The sequence below is a fragment of the Zootoca vivipara genome, chromosome 6, assembly GCF_963506605.1.
Source record: "Zootoca vivipara chromosome 6, rZooViv1.1, whole genome shotgun sequence".
NCBI lineage: Eukaryota > Metazoa > Chordata > Lepidosauria > Squamata > Lacertidae > Zootoca > Zootoca vivipara.
The window spans coordinates 49,741,973-49,761,547 of record NC_083281.1 but is presented as its reverse complement, the minus strand read 5'-3'; the positions used below and the strand labels follow the sequence as shown (position 1 = coordinate 49,761,547).

The window sequence follows — 19,575 nt, the reverse complement described above, 5'->3', positions numbered from 1 at the left end:
TATATTTGTATTATTTATTCATATAAGCCCTTGCAGCTTGGGTGAACAAATTCGCCTATGTTTACAAGAAATGCATGCTTTCCTCCTTGGTTAGAAGGGTTCTGCTTCTAACCTGGAAAAGGCTGCATGGATTGCATTAAGTTAGGAGGACAGCACTTAATTATGGAAGGTGATCTTAAGTAATCCAGACATCTATCAAAGAAAGCTGTACTGTTTTGATGTCTACTGGGAAAGAGGCAGTCTTGGCCATATTCAGTAGGCTAGGGTTTGCAGGTGTCTGCTTATGCTCCAGAGGAAAGCTTAGGCAATCACTGTATTACAAGCAGCAGTCTTTCCATGACTTCAGAAATGTGAGTTTACAGCCTGGCTAATGAATATTTTGGAATACAGTGGTACCTCGACATCCGAAGGTTTTGACTTCTGAAGTCGGCAAACCTGGAAGTTTTTTTGCCGCACGCGTGTTCTGCACCTGTGCAGCAGCGGCGTGTGCGGTCTGCGCATGCACAGAAGTGCAAAATCATGCTTCGCGCATGCGCAAAACGGACGCTTCAACAACCGAAGACTTCGACTTACGAAGAGCGCCGCGGAACGGATCGCCTTCATAAGTCGAGGCACCACTGTAATGCAAAAGTTTATTGTGGGAGGAGGGCTCAATTAGTTATTGGCTTTGTAGTATTATACTTCATTGAAGAATGAATTTCAGATTAAGATTAATGTTAGCATTAATAAGAATTATGGTTCTGAATGCAGGTTTAACTACTCATGATGGCCACATTGTATTTAAATAGTTTAAAGTACATAACTTTTAAATTTGATCCTGCTATGTTTGTTTGATCCTGCTTAAACTTCTGTTTTGTTTTGTTAGCCAGCCAATCTTTTATTTATCTATAATGCTACAATAAAGATAAGTAAGAATCCCTCTGTGGCTGCTAATAACATTTTAAAATGGTTTAAACATCTTGAAAACCCAGTAACAATAGAGAGCCCACATATGCATTCCTTAGACTGAATGATCAGGGTTTTTTAAATATATCTTTTAATGTATTTAAATAAGAACCTAAACTTCAATAACGCATAAGAACAAAAAATAAGAAAAAGGAAAACAACAAAACTGAGTGAAAACGAAATTAAACTTGTACACAAATAGTACAAACTTGGGTTGCTTCATTCACATTCCCTGGAAAACGTTTTATTGGTGTTGGGGTAGTAACATTTTTAAAAATACTTGTTTTATTTTTAAATATCAGGATATTTTCTTTGATCACGTAGTTGGGCTCAAACTGTTCCATTCTTCTGAACAACTCAAGAAGTGATATCTGTCTGAAGTAGGCTTCTCTCATAATTCTTAGTGGGTGAAGTGGTTAATATGAGAGGAAGTGCTGGCTATGATATGTTGGACTAAAAGATATATTTTGGATGGGATGGTTGTTCTCTTTTACCAAGCACACAGCTTTGGGTGCACCATACGTGGAATGGTGAGGGAGGGAGGGGACACCCACCTAGCTAGCCAGATCAGCTGAATTAACCCTGGTAATCAGTGCAGTGAAAGATGTCAAAGCCAGATGGCTCTCGCATCCAACCAAAGGATACAGGGCTTCTGTTAAGGGTTGGTTTTTTGAGTTAAATTTTGCAGAGGAGGGTGGGTGGGTGAGGACTTCTGCATGCAGTGAAGGTTTATGAAAATGCAACAAATGTCACTTTTGCACATGGTAGTCTCTCCTCATGCATACTATGTCCGTTCCATGGTGGCAATTGCCTTATAATTGACCACATTACCCTTGTCTAATGGTGGCTGTATTCTGGTCTCTTTTTGCATGAAATATTTTACTGTATTCAATAGATTTTTATTTTGTTTGATTTTTGCATGCTCTGTACTTTTATTACTGTATTTGTAGTGCTTGCTGCCCTTGGCGATCTTTAGGAATTGAAAGTGCAGGGTGTAAATGTATTAAATAATGAAATCTGTTCACTTCTTGTTTTTAGCACATCTTCGTTGCCTCCCCTAGACTGGCCTTTGCCTACTCAATATGGACAGTGTGAATTGAAAATAGAAGTGCAACCAAAAACTCATCATAGAGCACATTATGAAACAGAAGGCAGTAGAGGAGCAGTAAAAGCATCAACTGGTGGCCATCCTGTAGTGAAGGTAAAAGATGCTAATATAATGTTTTATCTGTGGACTACTCTTGAATGTTAATGAAGATTGTAATAGAGGTGTGTGTTGAATGATAAATGTTTGAAGCATTTTTATCTTGCTCTCCAGCCTAAAAAGAGTCACATGGCAGCTTGCTAAGATCAGTTCCTGCTTTCAGCCTTGCAATCTAAAGGCATGGCACTGATGGAATGGCTGGTTTCAGGTGACAGTTGATGGAGGGAGGAGTCTGATGAAGGTGGCTTCTCAGCAGAGCTGATTAGGACACTATTTCTCTTTTATCCTTCTGAGGTAGCCCAATGAAATTATCTACGTACAGCAGGTCTGGAGAACCTGTGCCCCTCCATATACTGTTGGACTCTATCAGTCCTAGCCAAGACGATCACGAATGCCAGGAGTTGTAGTTCAGCAATCACTGGAGGGCTTCAGTCCCTCCATCTCAGAGCTACAAAAATAAGGTTGACAATCCTTTGTACAAGTATTAGAAAAGCTTTAAATTTTGTTCATCTCTGATTGTGGCAAATGACACAGGAATGAGGTGTGTTTTTTCTGCTCTGGTAGTAGCTTCTGTGCCAATAATGAAGAAAAGTGTTGTTGAAGAGCAGCATTACTGAGGTTTCATGTATAGCTCTCATATTCAGGGTTTTTTTTTAGCCTTAAAGATCCTGTCTCAAGATAGAAAAGAAAATCAGATTGCCAAGAAATTAGTTTTCAGAAAATTACAAGTTATGTTTGATAATAAATGAAACATACATTATGTTTATGCTCTGTTATTTGGGACTTTAGCTTGCTTACCTTGTGGATTGTATATTTAGTCTAGAAATGCGCACAACTAGAAATAGCTAGTTTTACTAGATGTGATAATAGTTGAGTTTGTCCTAAAGACTGAGATGGAAAATGTAGTAGGAGGTACTTCTTTTTGTTATAAACTGTCTGTAGGGCAGGGGCATGCAGGATATCAAGTTCTACAGAATATGCTTGTTGACTACCTTTTTGCATGTTACTGGGACTCACAATTGAGGAGAGTGCTGCTCCACTTAGTTCCTTCTTGTAGGCTTACATGGGCATCTGGTTGACCACTGAGAACAGAATGGTGGATAGGTGAGTCTTTGGCCTGATCCAGCAGGATTCCTATTGAAACTACTTAGGCTTGCTGTCCTATGAGCAGTTTCCTAGCTATAGGATCCACACACCAGTCCAGAAGGCAAGTGTGACTTGACTGTATGCAGGAATTTTGGTAGGAGCAATGACTAACACCTGCTCAACATGTCCTTTTTATAATAATAATAATAATAATAATAATAATAATAATAATAATAATAATTTATTTATACCCCGCCCTCCCCAGTCAAAAACCGGGCTCAGGGCGGCTGACACCAACAGAATTACAATAAAACATAAAAACAATTAATTAAAATACAGATTAAAATACAGTATTGAAATTTAAAGTGCAGCCTCATTTCAAGTAGGCCATAAATCCAAGCCATGAGGGAGGAAAAACACAGGGGTCAGGCTGAGTTATATACAGGTTACTCACAACTTACACACATTCAACTCTTGTACATTCAACTTTATGTGCTTAGCATGAATGAATGAGACATAAAGGGAGTGGGTGTCTGGGGGAAATAACTTTGGCACTCCTACCCGCCACTGTACCCAATGTGTTTTGATTATACAGAATTTTGGTTTTATGTGCTACATAACTCCAGCGTAAGTTGAGAATTGTCTGTATAACACAAGTGGGCTTTGAGATGTAATACCATCTACATGAAGAAGCACTGGGATTTTTAAAATTATCAATTCAGGTTGGGAGATGGGAAGGAAGAAATCTCCTAAATTATATAATTTATGTAACAGTTAAATGAGTGGAGCCCAAATAGAACCTTGTTTTACTTCCCTGGATAGAAATATTGAATCTGAAACAGAACCCACAGGTCAAGTTCAAATTTAAACAGTATTAGAATACAGCTCTTACTTTAAAAAAAGCAGCTGTTTATCCAAGTAAAACTCCTTCTTTTTAATCAAGAAGGCAAACACTTCTAGTTGTATTATATATTATTCTGCTTGTTTCAAATACCTCTTCTATTTTAGACTTGCCATATGTATGTAAGACTTTAGCACTAATTAGTAGGTATTGGACTGCTTTGAAAGTAATTTAGGATGTATGAAGCATTTCACCCCATTTGTGTTTTTCATGAAGTTTATACACATACATGTGTTCATGCACATAAGTTCAGTAACTGATACTGAAATGTATGTGATCTATAGGAGCTAATGTAAAGGGATGGCAGCTCCCCATGCAGGAGATACACTGCTATTCCTTATCACAACTGAAACTCAGTTGCTGATCTGTGCAGTCATTGTTCAGTCTCATCTTGTGAAGAGGGAAGAAGTTGGGTGGTCTTCAGTCTGTACAGTTTTAGTTAACTGTGCTGTCATGCTTTCTTGCTCACCAGTTGGTACTGGGCACACCAGTCCTTCCATTCTCCCCTTGCCTTTGTGTGAACTTAAGTTTTCCAGAGAACTTTTATAACTGGACAGCCTATAGATAAATAAAAATGCTGCTGTTCTAAGAGATTTACCCATAGCACTATTGTACTGTTTGTCCACTTTCAAGTGTGCATTATGTGTCCAATTTGAGTGATCATCTCTTCTGTTTCAGTAGTGCAGTTGACTTTCTGAGTTGCTCTTACAGTTTTTGATTGAGAGAGATGCAGTCTTCAAAAAACAGCCTCTGTAAACAAAGTATTGAAGCAGCTTGCCAAAAGTGTAGTTTATGTGGAGTTGGGATTATTGAACTAACTTTGGATAAACTGATAGTTTACAAGGATTTTTCTTGTTTTATAATGGTTATTACAACCAGTTAAGTGTTGCAATGTGAGATTGCTAGAAACCTAAGCACCATGCATCGCCTTTTATAGAATAACATCTTAGCAGGTTGTTTACAACTTTGGTTGTTTACAACTTTTGGTTGTTTACAACTTTTATTTTGAAATAAGTTGGCTTATGTGAAAGGAACATTACTAGGAATCACTTCTATAATTAAGCAAAATAAACTGTGCTGAGCTTGGAGTTCATATGAGAGCCTTTCCACAAAGCTTACATTATTCGCTGGGGGTAGTATTGGGGTATGAATTATAAGGTATTGGAAAGTAATAAGAAATATCAGTCAGGTTGCTCACTGGCAGGGTGGATAAAAATCAATGATTTTTTTAAATAAAATCAAAAAAATCGGATTTTTTTATTTAAATCGATTTTTTTGATTTAAATCTGATTTTTTTAAATAAAATGCTTTTTGAGGAAAATATATTACCATCCAAAGGTTATTCCATCATGAAATAAAGATTAGTTTTTTAATTATGTAGAATAAGGTTGTATATGTTTATTTTTTTGGGTAAATAAATGCCATTAATCCATTCACAATGTCATGCTCTTCCAGAGGTTTTTGTAAGATTTTTTTTTTGAAGAACTTTATTGAGAAAAAAGAAAATCAGAGATACATCCAATTTTCGAAACCAAAAAGAAAGATTATATGTATCTGTATAAAGTGTAAAATTTAAAATATAAGTTACATAACACAACAGAAATATCCTGCGATTCATACGCAATTTTACAAATGAATAAACTCAAAATTTCTCTAAAATTACAATGTGCCAAATATGATCTAAAATAGTTTCTTGTTTCTACATTTGTCAACGCTTCCAATCCTTTCCATTATAACCTTTGCACAGAGGTTTTTGTAAGATTATTGGTCAGATTCTCTGCCTACAAGATATTATCACAGATGCTTGGTTTACTTTTGCAGTTCTCAAAACTGAATTTGACTCAACAGAGATCACATGCCTCTTCTTCACAGCAAAAATGTTATAACATGAACAGAGTTGAGAAAAAGACCTTAATCCTATTGTTCTACAAACCTATGAATACAGAAACAACCCCTTCAGTGCTAAGTTTCAAGAAGTTCAGTGAATAGAATAGAAACAATATTTTTCTGATTGTTTGGAGTGGACAGTATTTAAGTTTTTCATGTGATTTCAATCGACTATTATTTAAATCAAGCCTTACTGACTAGTGATTTAAATCGTGATTTAAATCAGTTTGATTTAAATCAAATCCACCCTGCTCACTGGGTGGCCTTGGACAAGTTGCTGTTTCAGCTAATAAACTTCATGGACTGGTGGTGAGGATAAATGAAGATAACCGAGAGTTTCTTGGAAGATTTGTGGGATACAAATGCATTGAAGATGAGATGAAATTGTTTAGCATTGAATCTATAACATTTCTCACCATAATTACTAAAGGAGCTTTCTCTACTCGTTCATCACAACTTGATTGTCATGTTAGTCTGTTGTGCCTCTCTGTTTCTGATGGCTGTTCTTTCTTCTATTTTCTTTTTTAAATAGAGATCTCCAAGGACTCCATCATTTATTATCCGTTTTTAGGTCCAAACTAGTTATAAAAGTGAGAGATCTGTGAACATATCAGTTGCATTTCAAAACCCTCAATTTCACTCTACAGTATTACTACTGCATTGGTAGTAGGTTTGAATCAGGGTTGTGCAGTGGAGAAAGGGAAGATTAACCCTAACCATGTGTCATCTTTATGTTTTTAAATCCCCTACCAGTTGCTGCTTGCCCCATGAAGAAAACATTAAAATGTCTTGCAGTTCCTCCATTAAGCACAAACTGATCTTGTTCTCTTGTGCCACTCTGTTTTCTTTTCACTCCTTGCATGCAGTTGGGATTTTCCTGAAACTGGCACAACTATATGTGTTTAGAAGTTAGCACTTAATTATGAAATCTCTGGCCTGGTAGCTGGAGAGCTTGCAACAGAATTGATAAGGTGATGTTGATGAAAATGTTGTTTAACATTGGAGCATGGAGCATATTGGCTTGCCTTTTCCAGTCCTTCTATTGTATGTTCTCAAGATGCTTACCCCCAGCACCTTTGAGGCTGTTCTGTATGTCGGTGGTTAAATACAGAATAAACTGCCAATCTGCTAAAGGGGATGGGGAGTCAAAACTAGAAGATACAAAAAATGAACTTTGACTAAAATGACTTTTTAAAGTTTCCCTGTTCAGTTTTCTTTGCTATATACATGCTCATTTTATATTTTTGAATTTTTTTTACAAGTACCAGTTCTGTGCTTGTAGCCCCCCTATCTGGATTGTGTGGGTTATTTTATGCAAGGACCTGTATAAGACGGTAACTTCAGATCTGGAAATTTAAAGGTCTAGCCAAAAGAATTCTAATGCTGCTTAATATGGTAAAATTGTTTCATTACAAAATGTCAGTTACTAATTCAAACAATATGGTCAAAAGTTTAACCTTGTTTTTAAATTTTATTTTTATTGCTTTTCTTAAGTTTAAACAACAGTGTGTGCGCACAAATCACAACATATACAACAGAAACAAATTTTAACTTTGTAATAAAAATCTGCATGCATCTTTGGTTGAAAGCATGTGTGTTCTACATATTTTCAAATATTAAAAATGCATACATACTGATTTTCATAAATTCATCTTGCTCTACATATAAGCAGAGTTATCCACCTGTAACACACTAGTACAATTAGTTTTTTCAGAGGGAAACTATTGTAGGTTATCCTTTGGTGACCTTCTCTCTTCAGCCTTTCAGCTTTAGTTTAACTTAGCATCCACTGACCTTTGCTATGGAAACGATACAGAAACACACAAACAACTTGGCAGAGTTTCCTCCATAAAGCAATGGGTTGTGTGTTACAGTATACAGTTACTAGCGGAGGGTTTTTAGAGGTCAGTAGTGACAGTGTGCTGTAACTTTTTCATTATTTACAACATTCTGTTTGATCCCTTGGGTGAAGAGTATATGATTATGTTTACAAAATGAAAGTGTATGATTGTGTTGAACATGAGTGTATTTAGATTTAACTGGAGCAGATGCTGGTAGTAAATATAAATTTATTTTAAATATGCTGTGCTCCCTTTTGTAATATTACACTTCTAGCTCATCTCCTCTCCCTTCAACCACCAGTTTAATTTACTATCTTTGTGTAAAGGACACGTGGTTGCATATTCAACAGGCTAGCATTGGTGTCAGTAATCTAATTAAACTTAATATTTATGGGATGATTTATCACGGCCTAACTTGTATGAGGATTTTGGATTTTACAAAAGGACAACAATGCAGCTGTCATTCCAAGTAGACACACACATTTTCTTTCTGGAAGACTTTTAAAGGGTGAAATCATGCATGGGTGGATTTGTAGTTCAGGAAGACTTCATGGAACAGAACTATTGTGGGGACATAGGTTGGTGCCTTACACCAGACCAGTTTGTCAATCCTAGGACTGTCTACTCTGACTGGCAATGGCTCTTATGGGTCTCAGCAAAAAGGTCTTGTTCTTTACTTGTTACCTGGTTCTTTTAACTGGAAATAACTGGGACCTTCTCTGTATAAAGTATGTGCTCTGCCACTGAATTATGGTCAAATGTCTCCCAGAAACTTTTATGCTAGGAAAAAGAATCTTGAGACAATATTGATGATAGTTATTCTGGATTTTTAACCCCTCAGCTTCCTCTCCAAGAAGATGTACAATAAAATAGTCTGTACACGATATGGTAACACACAATACAGTTGGAACATCCTCTCTGGCACAACTCTTTATTTATTTATTTATTATTTTATCTATATTTGGACTGGGCGATATCTGGTTTTCAACATCATGAAATATCACCTGCTAACTATGATATATCAATATATCACAATATATATCTGTGGTGGTAGAGGGCCTTGCTGGGCCTCTCTGTGGCGGCAGAGAGTCCCTCCATACCTCCCTGCAGTGGCAGAGGGTGCGTTGTGTTTCCCCGTAGCAGCAGAGGGCCTTGACGATGCTCCCTGCGGTGGTGGAGGGCCTTAAAATTTAAGAAAGTAGTAGATTTAATAAAAATATTAAACTTCCATATAAAATATTTAATATATTTTCAACTAACTTAAGAGTAGTTTAAGTGATTTACTAGTCAAGTTGTATCTGCTTCCCCACTCAGAGGTCTAAGTGGAATCTCTGCATATGTAAGCCCCACTGAGTTAAACTAAACTAACTTTTACTTTCCTGGGAGCAAGCCTCATTGAATTCAGTAGGGCTTGCTTGTGAGTAGACACACATTTTCTTGCACTGCTTACTGAAAAACACCCTCCCCATCATTCTCACATTGTACCCAACCTTCCATTTCAGCATAAGGTAGCCAGCTAAATCTTCTCCCCTCCATTCGCCCCCCTCTACAGAAGAGCCCCCCCCCAAGCCCTCATCTCACCAACCTCTTCCTTTATATCAAAGTAAGTTCAAAGCAAAAATATAGTCTCCTTTAAATAAATAAGCCCTTTTTGATATGGAGGAAAGTTATTTAGGGGAAACCAACAACATAAACACCACCAGAAAATAAACAAACTCTTCCTTTTCTTTTTTTCACTGGTGGGGTTGTGAGAGAAGAAAGAAGTGCTTTCCAGTTCATTGTTTAGTTCTTTGTTTGCCACTGGATCTTGACTGTCTAGCTGTGGGGGGTTCCTCCTGGATTGTTAGCAGGTTCTGCATAATTGTTGTGGTTTAGTGACCCCATGGACCAGAGCACGTCAGGCACTCCTGTCTTCCACTGCCTCCCACAGCTTGGTCAAACTCATGTTCGAGAACACTGTCCAACCATCTCATCCTCTGTCGTCCCCTTCTAGTGCCCTCAATCTTTCCCAACATCAGGGTCTTTTCCAGGGAGTCTTCTCTTCTCAGGAGGTGGCCAAAGTATTGGATCGTCAGCTTCAGGATCTGTCCTTCCAGTGAGCACTCAGGGCTGATTTCCTTCAGAATGGATTGCTTTGCTCTTCTTGCAGTCCATGGGGCTCTCAAGAGTCTCCACCAGCACCATAATTCAAAAGCATAAATTACTTGGCGATCAGCGTTCTTTATGGTCCAGCTCTCACTTCCATACATCACTACTGGGAAAACCATAGCTTTAACTATACGGACCTTTGTCTGCAAGGTGATGTCTCTGCTTTTTAAGATGCTGTCTAGGGTTGTCATTGCTTTTCTCCCAAGAAGCAGGCATCTTTTAATTTTGTGACTGCTGTCACCATCTGCAGTGATCATGGAACCCAAGAAAGTAAAATCTCTCACTGCCTCCATTTCTTCCCCTTCTATTTGCCAGGAGGTGATGGGACCAGTGGCCATGATCTTGGTTTTTTTGCATAATTAGCTGAGTTCTAAGTGGAAAGATACTGGTGAAGCTGAAAGAGTTTGCTGGTTTGTGTGAGGGCTTTTCTTATCTGTTAGGAGGGAGAGAGCAAGCAAAGCTGGATGTACTATGCCAGCAAATAATCTGCAAGGTAAAGTATTGTTCAGCTGAGCTACCCCCTGGGAAGCTGTTAGTGTCCACCTTTTGTTCACCAGTATATTTCCTTGGTGAAACACTTATCACAATGTTATTTCAATACCAGTATTCAGTGATATGGCGATTTATCACACATCCCTAATCTATATATCTGTGTTTTGGGGGTTTTCAGAGCTAGTGCTACAGATGGAAGCAACTGTGTAAACAAAATAGATTTTTAGTATTCTCTTGAAATAACTTTTTTCAAGCAAAATATGGAAAGTGCACATGCAAAGTGTTACGTTGCCATATTGTGAATGCGAGCATAAGTATTATTCACAAGAAAGACCCTAAGCAAAGAACAGGCAGGAATCTGGTACTTTACTTTTAGTTTTGTCTAAAAAAAAGTAGAATCTCAGTTCTGACAACATATTCCTGAAGGAGCATGTGTTCAAGTGAAAGCAGTCTTGGACTTAAATGGTGGAATAATTTTCCTTTCATTTGCTGAGGTAGTGCTCATTAAGTACAGTAGTCAATGCTCTTTCTGTGAAGTTCCTGAAGTTCACTAGAAATTTTTTGAGCATCTGTTGTGCATCAACACAACCTGGAATTCAGTAAGTTCAAAGTGTCTGTGGGAGGGAATATTATTCAAGTGTTCAGTGATACACAGTAGTGTATAGCTGCTTATTTTGGCTGTTTTGAAACACTAATATGGCAGCAAACACTGCAGGATACAAAAGTAGTAAATAAGGGAGAAACATTACAAGACCAACATGGAATTTGTAATCCTGTGTTCTTTCTGGAGGTGCTTCTTTTTACCATCTTCATTTTGCTTCAGCACCATCATGTCAAGAGCTCATCTCCACCCAGATGGTTTATGGAACCTTACTAGCTTACCCTCTGGTCTTCAGGTACAAGTGCTATATTTCAGGTTAGAAAGGGTAAAGGGACCCCTGACCATTAGGTCCAGTCATGACCGACTCTGGGGTTGCGCGCTCATCTCGCATTATTGGCCGAGGGAGCTGGCGTATAGCTTCCAGGTCATGTGGCCATATTTCAGGTCAGTCAATAACAATTTTTTCTCATCCATTTGTGATTAATTGTGGATGAGGAAGCTGTCTTGGTGTGCATTACTGAGACTTGGTGAGTTGGGAAGTGTTAGTCTATCTGGGCTGTTCCTTTTTGGGTACTCAGTGCAAGCATCAGTATAGGCTTGTGAGATCTCTAGGAATTCCATCAGTCATCCTGTTCAGTCATGTGCCAGGCTTGAGTGTTTGCGTCTTGTACTGGGGTCTAGGGATTGATTAGGGATTCTGCTGGTGTATCAGCCACTCTGCTTCCCATTGGTTTCCCTGCCTGAGCTGATGTTGATGGCCCTTGAGTTGATGTTGAGGAAGATTGATCTGGGAAAATTTGCTGAGACCATTATATCCAGCTTGATTGGCACTCATATGAAAGCCTGTGGTACGCTGCATATTATTATTGTTTCAATTGTTTCTGTGTTTCTTGCTAGTTTTAACTTGTGTTTTTTTGGGGGGGGGTTGGGCTTATTGCCTTGTTGTAGTGTTTTTATTCTGAATTGTGTTTACACAAACCACCCAGGGGACCTGGTTGGAAGTGCAATATATAAATGTATTCAATAAATACAAAGCAACATTATTGCAAGGCAACATTTGCATGGGGAGAATCGGTGGACAGAGAATACTGTGGTCTAATTGACCCCAGTGCCATGATTAGTAAAACACTTCTCTTTTTTAAGAATAGGATGATCAAGACATGCAGAACCGTTCTTATTTTGTTGTTCCAGGACAAGTTTATAACTTCTTCCAGCCAGTGTAAATGTTTAAAAATAAAATATTGGAGAATAGTTATACTGAGTTTCCCAAGCACATTGCATTATGTGGCAGTTAATTTAAGATTAGTACAGTTGATACAGCACATTGCTGCTTCCTTAAAATATCCTAGTTTATAACATCGTGTCCCCAACAGCTGTTGGAGTTTGTAGAAAACCCTGCAGTAGTAAGGCCATGCTGGTTCATAAATGTCAAAATGCTGTTTTTGCCTTATTGGGGCCAATTAACATGGGCAACTTTCCTGCCAAGTAGTATCTCTCTTTGCCCGCCTTGCCCATCACTTTGGCGTAGAATCCAGGTGAAATTTAAGCTGGTGAAGAGCACCCCCTCTTGTTTAACCCTCATTTGGCACCTGGATATGGCTTTCTGAATGCTTAATAGGTGAGCCAGACTAGCAGCCTTGGCAGGTGATGTCTCATCTCTTATTCCTGGGATACAGTGATTATGTTCCCCACAACACAATGGGGAGTTATTGTGGGGAGTGATTGTGAATTTTGATTATATTTGATACATTTCTTGATGAGCCAGGAAGTCAAGTCACTAGTTTGGTTTAGGTAAGCTGCTATCATATCTGTTTGGCAGTAAAGTGATATTTAAAGTACTGTAATTCCTCCCTGCTCTGATGACTTTCTGTCGGTTCCCTCACTGCGGGATGTGTGGTTACAGGGAACCAGGCAGAGGGCTTTCTCGGTAGTGGTGCCCACCCTGTGGAACACCCTCCCATCAGATGTCAAGGAAATAAACAAGTATCTGACTTTTAGAAGACATCTGAAGGCAGCCCTGTTTAGGGAAGTTTTTAATGTTTGATGTTTTATCGTGTTTCTAATATTCTGTTGGGAGCCACCAGGGTGGCTGGGGAAACCCAGCCAGATGGGCGGGCTATACATAACAAATTATTTTTATTATTCATGAGTTACAAAGATTGCAATGAATGTATGGGAACTATTTTAAGTGGTGGTAGTAGAATTCATATTTAAAGATATATATATATCTTGAGACAAATTCGAAACCAGTGGACTCCATAATCATGCCTTTTAAATTATTTGGGCTCCTGTAAGTAAATGTATTTATGTTTGACTTACATTCCTAATGCATCAATGTCTGTTTTTTAGAATTTGGGCAAAGCCAATTTCTTTTACAAAACTGGGATTGAGAAGTTACCTTTTTTTCTTTTTTCTTAGCTCCTGGGTTATAGTGAAAAGCCAGTAAACCTACAGATGTTCATTGGGACAGCGGATGATCGTTATCTACGGCCACATGCCTTCTACCAAGTGCATAGAATCACGGGTAAAACAGTTGCTACTGCTAGTCAAGAGATAATTATTGCAAGCACAAAGGTCTTGGAAATTCCACTTCTTCCTGAAAACAATATGTCAGCCAGGTACGTCAAAAGATATGTTCAAGCAGGTCAACATATTGCATTCTAGGTTTCTCAGCCATATTTAGGGAGGTGAAGTTACAAACCTCTTAGGAAATGTGTGTTATCTTCTAATGATGGCTTCTCAACAGTTGCTACATTTTAATTCATTCACAACACACACACACACACACACACACACACACACACACACTGTTCACAGGTCAATTGTAAAAAAATACCTCAGAGCGATATACAAAAATTAAAATAGATTGGCTCAGATGTAATGTTCTTGATCTCCAAACCCATGTTTTGGCAGGTTAGGCATGTGCATTCCCTCCCCTCATACACTCAGATTTCCTCCTTCCCTTCCTTGTTTGCACAAGTCATAGTTTGTGTGCAACAGTAGACTATGATTTTCTCAAATTAGGAAGAGAGTATGTGGGATAAAGAAGTCCCTGAGCCTTCACCATGTGGTTTGGAGGGATAGGAATGTTGTATTTGAACTGACTTGGTGAATTTGAGCTTAATCTTACCCTCAAGATTTATTAGTTCAGATGGAAGAAACGTGATACATGAAGGTAACAGTTGCTGAATGTGGCTTGTAACAAGTGCACAATAGCCACCAGCTGTAGTCTGGCACGTGCAATTTTCATGAGCATTACTCATGAGAATTTCATTGGCATATGTTAACTATAGGAACAGTCACCCAAGGTTCTTCCAACTCCTACATTTATCAGAGTGGATCTTAGTGTTGGACAGTTTGTCTACTTCTACCATATACATGTGGTAGACTTTGCCTGTTTAGTGTTTTGCAAACTTAAAAAGTATCCAGTTTCTTCCACGTTTTATAAAATGCATAATTTGCCATTTCAAAATGATCATTTCATGGAAAAATAAGAGATTGTTTTGTTTTTTTGTGTGGCATAGCTGTGGTTGCTTCTAAGGGTTACTCCTGCCGTTTTAAATAGCATTCTTAGTTTCTGCATTTGTTAATGGTACTGGGGTAGAGTATTGAGACTGTATTCCAACATAAGCAAGTAAAGAACAATGTACGTACATGGATGTTGGTTTCATGTCTGACAAGTATTCTATCAGCAAGAAGGAAAATAGGAGTAACTTTATAAAATATGCATACTTGAATTATATAAAAAGAAACACCTGACTTGTACTTTTTCATTCAACTCTCTGTCTCCCATAGTATTGACTGTGCAGGTATTTTGAAACTCCGCAATTCAGACATAGAACTTCGTAAAGGGGAGACAGATATTGGAAGGAAGAATACAAGAGTGCGGCTTGTGTTTCGAGTTCACATCCCACAGCCTAATGGAAAAGTATTGTCCCTTCAAGCTGCTTCAATACCTGTTGAATGCTGTAAGTTTTCTCTCTTTGTGTTGTGTTCCTCCTTGACTACACTTAATAAAATGAAAACTGATTTCATGCAGGATTCGTCCCCTTTTAATGCTAATTTGTAAGAACACATTTTTAAGGTATTATTTTGCTGTTGTGTTGAGTTTTTGCCTTTGTTGGATTAATTGGCTAGATCAGGCTTCCTCAACCTCAGCCCTCCAGATGTTTTTGGCCTAGCTAGCAGGACCAGTTGGTCAGGGATGCTGTAGTCTCAAACATCTGGAGGGCTGAGGTTGAGGAAGCATTACCGTCAAATAGATCCAGGGTTTTGTTTTTGTGTTGGGCTCCTTTAAAAGTTAGTATTGGTAGGAGAACTAAATAGGATTTGCTTCTCTCCCTGCAGTTTTGTGGGCAACAACTTTCTTTTAAAAATGGCATGCATCAAATACTCCAGGCAAACTGCACAATTTCAGAAGTTTGGGTGTAGGGGCTATGGAGTTATGATAAATGAGTGTGGCGGGAGATGGGGAAACTTCAGGTTTGTGTTCTGCTGTATTGGCACCAAAAATCAGAAAGCTGATTAACAGGAGTGGGTTGTGGGGAGGTGGTACAGAGGCAGAAGGATTCAAATGTCTTGCATTTCCAAGGAAATACCCCTAACAGAATTAGGAAATACTACATAATAGACAAGAACAAGGTGATAATTACTTTAACATCCTGATTTGAGAGCCCTGATAAAATCATCCCTCTGATTGGAAGCTAAAGAGCTCTTCTTCTCCCTTATATGGCAAGCTTAGGAAGAAGTGTTTCCATTTTTGCAGATCCACTGCACAGTTTTTTTAACAGTGACATTCCCCTCAATCTGTTTAGAGGTCCCCACTTATGTTTGTAGCATTTCTGACGATTCCCCTTCAGCTAATATAAGCTCTGATTCTATCCCACTTCAATTTTTGATTTGGAATTTGTCCAAATCTGATGCATACCCCCACAAAATAACTTGCATTTTGATATAAACAAATTTGAACCACAATTTCTTATGAAAAACATTATTTCAGTCGTGTAGCATTGTTTTCAACATGGGATTTTCCACCCATTTTAATAGCTTAAGTTGTGTCTCATAGCAGATTTATATAAAATTGGTTCTAATTTATCATTTTCCTTTCATAGATGGGGCATAGGTGACTTGGAAACCAGCTTAGTGATAATGATGTAGGGATAAGTTTCCTCTCCTTTAGGAAAATGAACACTGCATGATTACCAGCACCTATCCACAATAATAATTATGTTTAAATGATGCACACTGTTTTAAACAGTAAATATAGGCTTTGGCTACCTTACCCTCTTAGCCAGGGGTCCCCAAACTTACCCAGCTTTGGGCCGGTTCCTCCAGCGCCAATCATGCGGCGAGCCGGGGAACGTGCTCCCATACGCGTGTGCACTCGCTTTTTCTGGCGCGGCACGGTGCTGGAAGTGGCTTCTGTGCATGCGCAGACATCATTTCCAGTGCACTTCCGGGTCAGCGCAGCACCAGAAATAGCTTGTGCGTGTGTGTATGGGAGTGCATTCCCCTGCCCTCCGGCCCGCGTGTGCACGCAAGCTAATTCTGGCGCCATGCCAACCTGGAGATGGGCAATTGCACCGCGATGTGCCGGTAAGAGCGGGCGGCGGGGGCAGCACAATTGGCTCGCGCAGGTCGCATCCGGCCCCCGGGCCTTAGTTTGGGAACCCCTGCTCTTAGCTATAATTCTAGCATGCTTATGTATATTTGTACAACTTTTTCACAAAGCTCAGAGATCGGCTCAAGAACTTCCTCAGATAGAGAAATACAACATCAACAGTTGCTCAGTAAATGGAGGCCATGAAATGGTTGTTACTGGATCAAACTTCCTTCCAGAATCAAAAATAATATTTCTTGAAAAGGGGCAAGGTGAGTATATAGCACGTTGTGTGTGTGTGTGTGTGTGTGTGTGTGTGCGTGCGCGCGCATGTGTGTAGTATGCAATTTAATATAGAATGTTTTTTAATATATAAATAACAAAGCTAATACAATATATAATATAACTGCAAGTACTTAGCAATCATTTTAATGATTTTAATGCGAATTTACACACATTTTTTCATAATTTGTTTAATAACACAAGTTTAAGATCATTCTACAAAATTCCACAAAAACACAGAAGCCAATATTATGCAGTTATTTTCCAAAAAACCCCTAAATTATATTTAACCAAAATATCTTTTGAATTCTCAAGTCACGTTACAACTTTTCATCAGCTCTCATTTTGGGAATTGAAAAATTTAACATGCCCTACAACATTTCTCATCAGAAGTGACATTAGAAACTAGTGTAGAGCAACAGCCACTATTTCTGCACATTCTAAGCCTTAGCTGCTTAGAATTATTTCAGAGTTTTCCCTTACCAAGGTGCTGCTTCTTACTTTCCCAGTGATTTTTAACCTGGTAGGATTGCTGTTCTTGGCTTCCGATTCGTCGCGCTGGTGAAGTTGGACGCAGGGACTTCGTGCTCCGAAGTCCCTGGCTTCGTGGAGGGGGGGGGAAGTCCGCAGAGCGAGCGGACTCCCCGAAAAAACACCGGGTAGAGAGTCCCGGTGACATAGTGCCCAGCTGTTTGCTCCGGACGCGAATCCTCTGCTGCCCGAGAGCTCAGTAGAGCAATCGAGAGCCAGCGGAGTGGAGTCGCGGGAGCCATTTTTGGGTTTCATCTTACCTCCTTGAAGTGAAGCTCCGAGTCCTCAGCCTGCAAGCGGCGGATTCTTCCAAGGAAATAAAAGACTTCTTCAAAGTAAGTCAAATCTCCATTCGGATCTTAAAAATTTTAAATTTGAAGATAGGAAGAGATTCTAAATTAACGGAAGCCGATCTCTTCCAAATGGACAATCGGGAGGCGCATTAAATATTCCCAAGCCGAAAAGGGAAAACTTCTTTCAAGATTGCGGACCCGAGAGAAAGAAAGACTTTTCCAAACCTCCCCAGCCCCCGGTGTCATTGCCCCTTGAGGTTCAGCAGCAACAAGGGGGAGGACGCTTTGACAGCTGTCAAAAGCTGTCAAATTGTTAAAGGATTAAGAAAGACGATTTTATTCCTGTGAATTGGAAAAATTGATTCAAAAGGTTTTAAAAGGATTTAAGTGGACTGTAAATTTGAAATCTGATGAGGTTAAAGACAAAGGATAAGAACAGCCAAGATGGAGCCGACAACGTGGTAGAGAGGAATTTTCCAGTACCCTTCTGCCCTTATCTCTGGTCTGCCTGTGGTCAAGTGAACTATGAAAACAAAATTCTCTCGAGCTTTCCAGGAGGCTGTGCTGGGATATCTACAAACATGGGAAGATATCTACAAGGAAAGGCAATGCTTCAATCCAACAGAAAAGGAGAATGAGGTGCAAGAGCAAGATTTAGAGGACAATTTTGATTATGAGATTGTGTGTGAGGAGCAACAATTTGAGGACAATTTGGAGACTGATTCAGACCATAAAAAATATGTGTTGGAAGATGAAAAACAAAGATCAGAACAAAGAGATGAGGCCGACAAGGAGAAGCAAAGTGAAGAGAAGATTGATGGAAGTGAAAATCCTGGAGAGACTGAAATGTTGAATGGTGTTAGTGAAGGGAGGGAAAGGCAGAAAGAGGGAGGAGCAGAGGTCTGGAAGTGGATGTGGGAAAGAATTGGTGTGGGGTAAAAATTTTAGTTTAAGGTACTTTTTTTGGTTTATGAACAACGGTGTCGGAATCTTGGCCTGCTAAAGGATATGCTGATCCAATTGGGAGGAGGGACATTGGGGGGGGGGAAGGAGAGATTTTTATAGTTTAAGGTTAAGAGCTTTCTGGAGGGAGTAAAAAGAATGGCTGAGGAAATATGCTTAGAGTTTGTTTTTGAATAATTTTGGTGATCAGGAGGTGTTTGGGTGGAAAACTGCCTGTCTCCCCCTTCTTACTCTTGGTACCCAGTGGCAGGGGGTGCCTTGAGGGGAGAGGGAAGGGTGGAGGGAAACCCAGACACAAAAATGGAACCTTTTGACTGCTGGACTCCTCGGGCTACCCCAGTGGCAGGGGGGGGGGCTCAGAGGGGGACAGCATGAAGAAGGAGGAGGATTGTGTTAATATTATAAGAATAAGATTCTGAATTGGATTAGAAAACCCGCCATAACTATGTAAAGAGGTTGGGAAATCCAGGAGGAGGAGAGTCGTGGAAGCCATTAATATTTTTCCTTTTTCCTTTTTTTTCCTTTCCTTCCCCCCCCCTTTTTTATATTTTTGCTTTTTTTTTTCCTTTTTTCCTTGTTTTTCTTTTTTCCAGTATAGTGAAGAAATAGCTGGGGGATAAGCCAATCCCCAGAGATCCTCCGCCTTTGTCCTCTCAGTGGCAGGGGGGGGATGAGGGGGGAGGAAGGAGGGGGGAGGTCAAACCCAGCTTTAAATGGACCCCTTTGTTCCCCAATACCCATGGGTCTCACTGGTGGCAGAGGTGGGCTTGTGGGTGGAGGGAAAATGAAGGGACAGAGTTTA

The 19,575-nt window shown here is 39.4% G+C and overlaps 1 protein-coding gene across 1 annotated transcript in view; it reads left to right on the top strand.

The window, feature by feature from the left end:
• The window catches only part of NFATC3 (nuclear factor of activated T cells 3), a 54,422-nt gene that overhangs the window by 22,107 nt on the left and 12,740 nt on the right, over positions 1 to 19,575 (top strand). Inside the window, exons 3-6 of the mRNA XM_035117883.2 lie at positions 1,984 to 2,146; positions 13,524 to 13,723; positions 14,901 to 15,073; positions 16,836 to 16,976. Coding sequence (XP_034973774.2) covers positions 1,984 to 2,146; positions 13,524 to 13,723; positions 14,901 to 15,073; positions 16,836 to 16,976 — 677 coding nt within the window. The remainder of the gene's footprint in view (positions 1 to 1,983; positions 2,147 to 13,523; positions 13,724 to 14,900; positions 15,074 to 16,835; positions 16,977 to 19,575) is intronic.